Genomic DNA, 11,345 nt, shown 5'->3' on the forward strand with positions numbered 1-11,345 from the left:
ACCCCAGGTGTCCTAGCCCCAGCCCCAGGTGTCCTAGCCCCAGCCCCAGGCGTCCCAGCCCCAGGCATCCTAGCCCCAACCCCAGGTGTCCTAATCCCAACCCCGGGTGTCCTAATCCCAACCCCGGGTGTCCTAATCCCAACCCCGGGTGTCCTAATCCCAACCCCGGGTGTCCTAGCCCCAACCCCGGGTGTCCCAGCCCCAACCCCAGGCGTCCCAACCCCAACCCCAGGCGTCCTAACCCCAACCCCAGGCGTCCTAACCCCAGGCGTCCTAACCCCAGCCCCAGGCGTCCCAACCCTAGGCGTCCCAACCCCAGGCGTCCCAACCCCAGGCGTCCCAACCCCAGCCCCAGGTGTCTTAACCCTAACCCCAGGTGTCTTAACCCTAACCCCAGGTGTCTTAACCCTAACCCCAGGTGTCTTAACCCTAACCCCAGGCGTCCCAACCCCAGGCGTCCCAACCCCAGGCGTCCCAACCCCAGGCGTCCCAACCCCAGGTGTCTTAACCCTAACCCCAGGTGTCCCAACCCCAGGCGTCCTAACCCCAGCCCCAGGTGTCCCAACCCCAGGCGTCCTAACCCCAGCCCCAGGCGTCCCAACCCCAGGCGTCCCAACCCCGGCGTCACAACCCTAACCCCAGGTGTCTTAACCCTAACCCAAGGTGTCTTAACCCTAACCCCAGGTGTCCCAACCCCAGGTGTCCCAACCCTAGGCGTCCCAACCCCAGGCGTCCCAACCCCAGGCGTCCCAGCCCCAGGTGTCTTAACCCTAACCCCAGGTGTCCCAACCCCAGGTGTCCCAACCCCAGGTGTCCTAGCCCCAGCCCCAGGTGTCCTAGCCCCAGCCCCAGGCGTCCCAGCCCCAGGCGTCCTAGCCCCAGGCATCCTAGCCCCAACCCCGGGTGTCCTAATCCCAACCCCGGGTGTCCTAATCCCAACCCCGGGTGTCCTAATCCCAACCCCGGGTGTCCCAGCCCCAACCCCGGGTGTCCCAGCCCCAACCCCCGGCGTCCCAACCCCAACCCCAGGCATCCTAACCCCAACCCCAGGCGTCCTAACCCCAACCCCAGGCGTCCTAACCCCAGGCGTCCTAACCCCAACCCAAGGCGTCCTAACCCCAGGCGTCCTAACCCCAGCCCCAGGCGTCCCAACCCCAGGCGTCCCAACCCCGGCGTCCCAACCCCAGGCGTCCCAACCCCGGCGTCCCAACCCCAGCCCCAGGTGTCTTAACCCTAACCCCAGGTGTCTTAACCCTAACCCCAGGTGTCTTAACCCTAACCCCAGGTGTCCCAACCCCAGGTGTCCCAACCCTAGGCGTCCCAACCCCAGGCGTCCCAACCCCAGGCGTCCCAACCCCAGGTGTCTTAACCCTAACCCCAGGTGTCCCAACCCCAGGCGTCCTAACCCCAGCCCCAGGTGTCCCAACCCCAGGCGTCCTAACCCCAGCCCCAGGCGTCCCAACCCCAGGCGTCCCAACCCCAGGCGTCCCAACCCCAGGCGTCCCAACCCCAGGCGTCCCAACCCCAGGCGTCCCAACCCCGGCATCACAACCCTAACCCCAGGTGTCTTAACCCTAACCCCAGGTGTCTTAACCCTAACCCCAGGTGTCCCAACCCCAGGTGTCCCAACCCTAGGCGTCCCAACCCCAGGCGTCCCAACCCCAGGCGTCCCAGCCCCAGGTGTCTTAACCCTAACCCCAGGTGTCCCAACCCCAGGTGTCCCAACCCCAGGTGTCCTAGCCCCAGCCCCAGGTGTCCCAGCCCCAGGCGTCCCAGCCCCAGGCGTCCTAGCCCCAACCCCAGGTGTCCTAATCCCAACCCCGGGTGTCCTAGCCCCAACCCCGGGTGTCCTAGCCCCAACCCCGGGTGTCCTAGCCCCAACCCCGGGTGTCCTAGCCCCAACCCCAGGTGTCCTAATCCCAACCCCAGGTGTCCTAAATGAAAAATAAGATAACATCTTAAAAATAATGTAACCAATCTGTCTCTGACTAAAAGTATAAATATATGAAAACCAGCAGACACTTTGGCCCTTGAGAACCAGAACAACACTGGTGTAAAGCTGTTGATAAACTTTCGGGTGTAATCATTAGTGCACACTGTAGCAAACAGTTTGGCCTGATGCAAATCATTTTGCAATGGAAACCATTTATTCAAGGAACCAAACGCAACAAAACAGGGAGGGACCTACCTGAAATGTGTCCAATAGAAACTAATTTACATTGCAGAACGTTTTACGTTTAGTCATTTTATTTGACTCTAAACGTAAAGTTCTGAGCAATTATTATTTTATTTTTTTACATAAAATATTGTAAAAGCACCAACAAATCAGCTCCAAGTGATTTTCATTTTGGAAATCTGTTACAAAGAATTCCCACGCATTATAGAGATATACTGTATGTGATTGTATATAAACGTAAGCAAGGTTTTAGTCATATCTGTTTGGGCTTCTTGCGTCAATTTGCGGTCTACAAATTAGTTGTAGTTATGTTTCCCTGGCCATCCTCTCAAGAAAATAAAATTGTCCCACAGCAGAATCTAGTTGATGATCCCTGAAGTAAACGGTTTCCGTTGCAAAACGTTTCGCAAACAGACCAAATGTTTTGCTACAGTCTAATGGCCTAATGAATATACTCCTGCCGTCCTACCTTGGTTGTAACCACTGTTGATTAAAACCTGCTCTGTCACCTGGGTAATCATCCTATTCCCATGATAAACCCTGCTCTGTTACCTGGGTAATGATCCTATTCCCATGATAAACCCTGCTCTGTCACCTGGTTAATCATCACATTCCCATGATAAACCCTGCTCTGTTACCTGGGTAATCATCACATTCCCATGATAAACCCTGCTCTGTCACCTGGGTAATCATCACATTCCCATGATAAACCCTGCTCTGTTACCTGGGTAATCATCACATTCCCATGATAAACCCTGCTCTGTTACCTGGGTAATCATCACATTCCCATGATAAACCCTGCTCTGTTACCTGGGTAATGATCCTATTCCCATGATAAACCCTGCTCTGTTACCTGGGTAATCATCCTATTCCCATGATAAACCCTGCTCTGTCACCTGGGTAATCATCACATTCCCATGATAAACCCTGCTCTGTCACCTGGGTAATCATCACATTCCCATGATAAACCCTGCTCTGTCACCTGGGTAATCATCACATTCCCATGATAAACCCTGCTCTGTCACCTGGGTAATCATCACATTCCCATGATAAACCCTGCTCTGTCACCTGGGTAATCATCACATTCCCATGATAAACCCTGCTCTGTTACCTGGGTAATAATCCTATTCCCATGATAAACCCTGCTCTGTTACCTGGGTAATAATCCTATTCCCATGATAAACCCTGCTCTGTTACCTGGGTAATCACCCTATTCCCATGATAAACCCTGCTCTGTTACCTGGGTAATCATCACATTCCCATGATAAACCCTGCTCTGTTACCTGGGTAATAATCCTATTCCCATGATAAACCCTGCTGTTACCTGGGTAATCATCCCATTTCCATGATAAACCCTGCTCTGTTACCTGGGTAATAATCCTATTCCCATGATAAACCCTGCTCTGTTACCTGGGTAATCATCACATTCCCATGATAAACCCTGCTCTGTTACCTGGGTAATATCACATTCCCATGATAAACCCTGCTCTGTTACCTGGGTAATCATCACATTCCCATGATAAACCCTGCTCTGTCACCTAGGTAATCATCCTATTCCCATGATAAACCCTGCTGTTACCTGGGTAATCATCCTATTCCCATGATAAACCCTGCTCTGTCACCTAGGTAATCATCCTATTCCCATGATAAACCCTGCTCTGTTACCTGCGTAATCATCGCATTCCCAAATCTTCACTTCCTCTTCTATATCTTTTGTGATGATATTCAGCCGGATTGTTTGACTGCTTTCTTTCACTGATGCCATCTCTCCTGCGGTGCCCAGGGAACTTCTTTGTCACAATCAGGACCCAGTCAGTATAGTCTTGGGCTCAGTGTGGAAGGAGAGCGGCAGGCTGGTTATCCTCGCTGTCCTAAAGTAAAGATAAATAACCTGTAAAAGAAAAAAAGCCTGTATGAAATACAGGACTGTTATGTCATTTGGTGGCTGCGCTATCTAGTTAGCGCACACATTCTTTGTTTTCTGAGGTAGCCAGTCATTTGATCAACGTTGCTATGCTCATTTAGTTTACTGTATGGGGCCTCAGCTGGCTAAGCTAAGAAATAAAGTGTAAAATTGCAAGGTAGCTAGCTATTATTCGGGTTTGGTTTTTAGCTGAACCAGTATATGGGCAGAGGAGGAGATAATGAATATAGGAGTCACCTCTCTAGCCCAGTTAGCTACCATTTCATTTACTGCCGCCATGCCCGGAATGGACTTCCCAAAAATGTCTAAATAAACATTTACAAGCAACCGGAAAATAATTGTCTGGAAAGGGTGCATGAGCCAAATTCACTTTTTTTGGCACCTCCAATAAGTGTTGATAGATTAGATACATGGCATACTTGGTCTAAAATAATACTGATTACTTCCAGACAAGGCATTTTTTTCAATTACTTGTACATTTTTATTTAGACCATTTTTGGAAGTACATACCAGGCATGAAGGTAGTAAATGACGATAGTTGCTCAGCGAAACCCAATATTTTGGTGAGTAACTAACATATATTGACATTTATAACACTTGCAGAGCTGTCTAATGGGAAAATGAATGGTAGCCAACTGTGGACTTCTCTGCCCAAGTGTATTCATTATGTATTACAACAGGGTTTACTAAGTTTATTATCCATGCATAGTCACTTTACCTCTATCTACATGTTACCTCAATTACCTCGACTAACCAGTGCCCCCGCACATTGACTCTGTACCAGTACCCCCTGTATATAGCCTCACTACTGTTTATTATTTTGTTGCTCATTTCTCATTTTTTACTTCGGTTTATTTGAGTAAATACTTTAACACTTAAACTGCATTGTTGGTTAATGAAGGGTTTGTAAGTAAGCTTTTCACTGTAAGGTTGAACACCCGTTGTATTCGGCGCTTGTGACAAATACAATTTGATTTTGTTTAATTACCAAACGAACACAAACAGATCAAATCGAACGAAACGGGTAGGGACCTAGCTACCTAAATTTGTCCAATGGAAACTCGTTTTCGTTGCAGAACATTTTCCGTTTTGAGTAAACTGTTTGTTGCAACACGTTTTACAACAGACGAAACGTTTCTCTACCAATCGGCGTTATGAATACCTTCCAAGTAAATGAAGCAAAACAAAGCAAACGAAACTGGGAGGGACATACCTGAATTTGTGCAGGTTTTAGCCACCATTTCCCGCTAACTACAGAACATTTGGTTTAGCTAACGTTAGGTAGCTACATATTTCCCTATTTTGTTATTAGAACACGTATGTGGTGACAGTTTAATGTATTGTTTGTTAACTTTAGCTATGAGTTGAGTTAACATTAGCCAACGTTAGTTAGCTAACTGTAGGCCTTGTCTGGCCATTTGCCCTGCTGCAACAGACTAACGGAGAAGGTTCTTACCTGAGGCCTTGCTTCGCTAAAACGGAATTTAAGAAATGCTTATTTTGAATCAAGTGTTTATTGTTTAACGAATAAATTGTTATTTACGCATTGATGTCTATTCCAAAAGGATCGTACACAAAAGCGATGGCAATTTGCGCATTTTTCTTTTTCGACAGACTAGGCGTGTTTCAAACTACACTAACGTAGACAGTCGGTCGCCACCTGTGTGCGGGAGTGTGAATCACATATAATACTTACTCAGGTTGTGGTCACTTTATTTATAACAACATGTGATACTGGATTATTCTCATTCGAAAGTGTGAAGTCCTCAAACTAAACAATAAATATTTTGTTTACACATAAAAAGGAGTGACTTTAGCCAGAGTATTCCTAACCATCAAGTTCTCTAAGGCTGTGTTTACACAGGTAGCCCAATTTTGCACTAATTGGTCTGTTGACCATCGGATATCTTAGACAGAGGTGATTAAACACGTTTTTGGGCTACTTCTAAATTTCACCTCATTTCATACAAAACATATGTATATGGGGTGGCAGGTAGCCTAGTTGTTAGAGCGTTGGGACAGTAACCGAAAGGTTGCTAGATCGAATCCCTGAGCTGCCAAGGTAAAAAATGTGTCATTCTGCCCCTGAACAAGGCAGTTCCTAGGCAGTCATTGTAAATAAGAATTTGCTCTTAACTGACTTGCCTGGTTAAATAGAAATGTGATCATGTTTCTTGGCCCAAGCAAGTCTCTTCTTGTTTTTGGTGTACTTTAGTAGTGGTTTCTTTGCATCAATTTGACCATGAAGGCCTGATTCACACAGTCTCCTCTGAACAGTTGATGTTGAGATGTGTCTGTTACTTGAACTCTGTGAAGCATTTATTTGGGCTGCAATTTCTGAGGCTGGTAACTCTAATGAACTCATCCTCTGCAGCAGAGGTAACTCTGGGTCTTCCTTTCCAGTGGCGGTTCTCATGAGAGCCAGTTTCATCATAGCGCTTGATGGTTTTTGTGACTGCACTGCAAAGTTCTTGACATTAACCCGAATTGACTGACCTTCATGTCTTAAAGTAATGATGGACTGTAATTTCTCTTTGATTATTTGAGCTGTTCGTGCCATAATATGGACTTGGTCTTTTACCAAATAGGACTATCTTCTGTATACCACCCCTACCTTGTCACAACACAACTAATTGATTCAAACGCATTAAGAAGGAAAGATTTTTTTTTTTAACAAGGCACACCTGTTAATTGAAATGCATTCCAGGTGACTACCTCATGAAGCTGGTTGAGAGAATGCCAAGATTGTGCAAAGCCGTTATCAAGGCAAAGGGTGGCTACTTTGAAGAATCAAAAATCTATTTTAATATGTTTAACAGTTTTTTTGGTTACTACATGATTCCATATGTGTTATGTCATAGTTTTGATATCTTCACTATTATTATCCAATGTGGAAAATAGTAAAAATAAAGAAAAACCCTTCAATGAGTAGATGTGTCCAAACTTTTGACTGGTACAATACCGTTCAAAAGTTTGGGGTCACTTAGAAATGTCCTTGTTTTTTTCCATTAAAATAACATAATATTGATCAGAAGTACAGTGTAGACATTGTTAATGTTGTAAATGACTATTTTAGCTGGAAATGGCTGTTTTTAAAAAAAAAATGGAATATCTACATAAGCGTACAGAGGCCCATTGTCAGCAACCGCCACTCATGTGTTCCAATGGCACGTTGTGTTAGCCAGTCCAAGTTTATCATTTTAAAAGGCTAATTGGTCATTAGAAAACCCTTTTGCAATTATGTTACTATAGCACAGCTGAAAACTGTCGTGCTGATTAAAGAAGCAATAAAACTGGCCTTCTTTAGACTACGTTGAGTATCTGGAGCATCAGCATTTCTGGGTTCGATTACAGGCTCAGAATGACCAGAAACAAATAACTTTATTCTGAAACTCATCAGTCTATTCTTATTCTGAGAAATGAAGGCTATTCCATGCGAGAAATTGCCAAGAAACTGAAGATCTCATACAATGCTGTGTACTACTCCCTTCACAGAACAGTGCAAACTGGCTCTAACCAGAATAGAAAGAGGAGTGGGTGGGCCTGGTGCACAACTCAGCAAGAGGACAAGTACATTAGAGTTTCTAGTTTGAGCAACAGACGCCTCACAAGTCCTGAACTGGCAGCTTCATTAAATAGTACCCGTAATACACCAGTCTCAACGTCAACAGTGAAGAGCCGACTCCGGGATGCTGGTCTTCTAGGCAGAGTTGCAAAGGAAAAGCCATATCTCAGACTGGCCAATGAAATTAAAAGATTAAGATGGGCAAAAGAACAGACACTGGACAGAGGAACTCTGCCTAGAAGGTTAGCATCCCAGAATCACCTCGGAAAGTATTCAGACCCCTTCCCTGTTTCCACATTTTGTTACATTGCAGCCTTATTCTAAAATTGATTTAAAAAAATGTTTAATCAATCTACAAACAATACCCCATAATGACGACGTGAAAACAGATTTTTAGAATGTTTAGCAAATTTATGTAAATAAGTTCTGTTTTTTTATGTTGTATACGTATTCAGACCCTTTGCTATGATACCTGAAATTGAGCTCAGGTAGATCCTGTTTCAATTGATTATCCTTGTGATGTTTATACAACTTGATTGGAGTCAAATTCAATTGGAAATTATTTGGAAAGGCACACACCTGTGCCACTCTTGACAGTGCACGTCAGAGCAAAAACCAAGCCATGAGGTCGAGACACAGATCTGGGGAAGGGTACCAAACATTTCTGCAGCATTGAAGGTCCCCAAAAACACAGTTACCTTCATCATTCTTAAATGGAAGAAGTTTGTAACCATCAAGACTCTTCCTAGAGCTGGCCGCTCGGCCAAACTGCGCAATCGGGGGAGAAGGGCCTTGGTCAGGGAGGTGACCAGGAACCCGATGGTCATTCTGACAGAGCTCCAGAGTTCCTCTGTGGCGATGGGAGAACCTTCCAGAAGGACAACCATCTCTGCAGCACTCCACCAATCAGGCCTTTATGGTAGAGTGGCCAGACGGAAGCCACTCCTCAGTTAAAGGTACTTGACAGCCCGCTTGGAGTTTGCCAAAAGGCACCTAAAGACTCTCAGACAATGAGAAACAAGATTATCTTCGACTGAATGCCAAGCGTCCCGTGTGGAGGAAATCTGGCACCATCCCTACGGTGAAGTAGGGTGGTGGCAGCATCATGCTGTGGGGATCTTTTTCAGTGGCAGGGACTGGGAGACTAATCAGGATCGAGGGAAAGATGAACGGAGCAAAGTACAGAGAAATCTTTGATGAAAAACCTGCTCCAGAGCGCTCAGGACCACAGACTGGGATGAAGGTTCACCTTCCAACAGGACAACGACCATTAGTACAGAGCCAAGACAACACAGGAGTGGCTTCGGGACAAGTCTCTGAACTTCCTGGAGTGGCCCAGACAGAGCCTGGACTTGAACCCGATCAAACATCTCTGGAGAGACCTGAAAATAACTGTGCAGCGACGCTCCCATCCAACCTGACAGAGCTGGAGAGGATCTGCAGAGAAGAATGGCAGAAACTCCCAAAATACAGGTGTGCCAAGCTTGTAGCGTCATACCGAAGAAGACTGAGGCTGTAATCGCTGCCAAAGGTGCTTAAACAAAGTACTGAGTAAAGGGTCTGAATACTTACGTAAATGTGATATTTCACTTTATTTTGTAAATAAATGTGCCGAAATGTTCTAAAACCCTGTTTTTGCTTGGTCATTATGGGGTATTGTGTGTAGATTGAGGGGAAAAAAATCTATTTAATCCATTTTAAAATAAGGCTGGAATGTAACAACATTTGGAAAAAGTCATGTGCCATGTGTATGTAGGCGGGAGGAGTATCATACGCCAGCTGAGCCTAAATGCCGAAAATTGTGGTGGTGAACATGCACCCGAATTTCTGAAGTGTCCTGTTAGGAGACGTTGAGAAGAGTGGAAGAAAGGAGGGAAGTTGAAGAAGTAATGGTAGTAGAGACACAAGATCATATTCCTTGTCAACAGATGGATCCTGACGTGTTGCATGTTAAGGTGGACTTTGTTGTGTTTATTACTTTGGTTATCAACTGTGCAAACGGAGAGAATCTGAGAAAATAAGCATCATCGTGAGTGCTGCTGAGTGCTGCTGAGCGCTGCTGAGTGCTGCTGAGCGCTGCTGAGTGCTGCTGAGCGTTGCTGAGTGCTGCTGAGCGTTGCTGAGTGCTGCTGAGCGCTGCTGAGTGCTGCTGAGCGTTGCTGAGTGCTGCTGAGCGTTGCTGAGTGCTGCTGAGCGTTGCTGAGTGCTGCTGAGCGCTGCTGAGCGTTTTTTGAGACTCAGGAATTCTGTGATGAATGCTTCCTCCTCGCAGGCAGACGAGCCTGTGTAAAGATGGGATTTGAATGTGACTGAAGTGGGATGGTTGTTAGATTTATTTATTTATTTGTATATTTTGCATTACCCCCCCCCCCCCCCTACCCTTCCAGCAATGGAATATATTATTGTTTGTTTTGTTTCAGTAACCCATAGAGTAGGTGGCGGCAATACACCAATAGGTGTAGTCTGCCATAAAACCTCAAAGAAAGAAGAAGTACTCAGATCTTTTCAGTGGAGAGGAAGATGGCAGAAGTGGATGCTGAGTTCGAATTAGGCAGCGAATGTTCTGAATGGACACAGTAGAGTAACGGAAACTGAAGAGACAAAAAAAAAGGAAATTGTCTAAAACTGGACTGTAAACGATAATGAATCGCTTCTTGTTGGGATGCGTTTCTTGAGTAAGGATGAGGCGTCAAATTGTGAAGTATGCGCTTGGAAAAGTGGAGTCTGTTAGAGTGGTCTTATTCTGATTGTATTTCTGAAGAGCAGAGGAAGATTGCAGTGGGCCTCAAAAGAATCTGGACAACAGAAGTTTTGTGTTTTGAACTTCGGAGTAGAGCAAAGGAGTCATCTCAGGGGTGACGACGGATGTTCAGGTTGAATACCTGAAAATAATTCCTGGTGTGGTTGGTGCACAGGGTCTGACCCGCTGGGTGAATGTTGTTTTTTGATAAAGAGCAAATACCTAAGCATGTAAAGCTTGGTTATTGTTATGTTCTGTTAATTGCTGATGTCCCCTTTAAGAATGGCGCACCCTTGGTCATGCGCAGTGTTCTTCTATGTTATTCTGCTACCAACTCGTTTGAGTAAATGTGAAGCTCCAGTTCATTTCTTTGCATTCGGAGTCTTTCTTATTATATAAATAAGTAATACGAGCTAAGACACTACAGTTATGTAAGATACATCGTAAGAGCTTTCGTCCCCAGACCACTGCAGTGTAAGAATTGTAAAGGATTTGACCATGTTTCAAGTGTGTAGACGAACAGAGTATACTATAAAAGGACGACTGTATTTGTGGTGGGGATCATGATCCCAAGTTCCTGGAGTCGCCTGTAGTGACACATCTTGCACTGAGATGCAGTGCCATAGACTACTGCGCCACTACATTGCAATCTAAAAAAGCACCAATTATATTATTATAACACATCTCGCAGTACAATCTCCTTCAGACACACTGCTTGCTAATGACGCACGTCCATCACACAAGGTTCAGGTTTACAATTATTTAATTAATAATTTTTCGTTCACGTTTTAGAACGCTCCAAAGTAATGAATGTTCCTTACTCTTCTGATTGAGGCCCACACCATCCGTGGGGATATAGCGCCATCTACTGTACACATACTGTTATATTAAAAATATGGATTTTGTTGCGTTCATTGCCACGGTTATAAACTGTACGCAC

At 45.6% G+C, this 11,345-nt stretch overlaps 1 protein-coding gene across 2 annotated transcripts in view; it reads right to left on the reverse strand.

Moving 5' to 3' along the window:
* Positions 1-11,345, reverse strand: part of LOC120060141 (oocyte zinc finger protein XlCOF6.1-like) — a 37,748-nt gene that overhangs the window by 11,860 nt on the left and 14,543 nt on the right. Inside the window, exons 1-2 of one of the 2 annotated variants that reach the window (XM_039009241.1) lie at positions 5,557-5,718; positions 3,842-4,067 (exon numbers count right to left, since the gene is read on the reverse strand). In XM_039009241.1, the coding sequence (XP_038865169.1) occupies positions 3,842-3,941 (100 nt within the window). In that variant the 5' untranslated portion in view covers positions 3,942-4,067; positions 5,557-5,718. Of the gene's footprint in view, positions 1-3,841; positions 4,068-5,556; positions 5,719-11,345 lie in introns of those variants that run through there. The other variant, XM_039009242.1, reaches the window with a different exon arrangement.

Source organism: Salvelinus namaycush, chromosome 15 (genome assembly GCF_016432855.1).
Source record: "Salvelinus namaycush isolate Seneca chromosome 15, SaNama_1.0, whole genome shotgun sequence".
Classification (NCBI taxonomy): domain Eukaryota; kingdom Metazoa; phylum Chordata; class Actinopteri; order Salmoniformes; family Salmonidae; genus Salvelinus; species Salvelinus namaycush.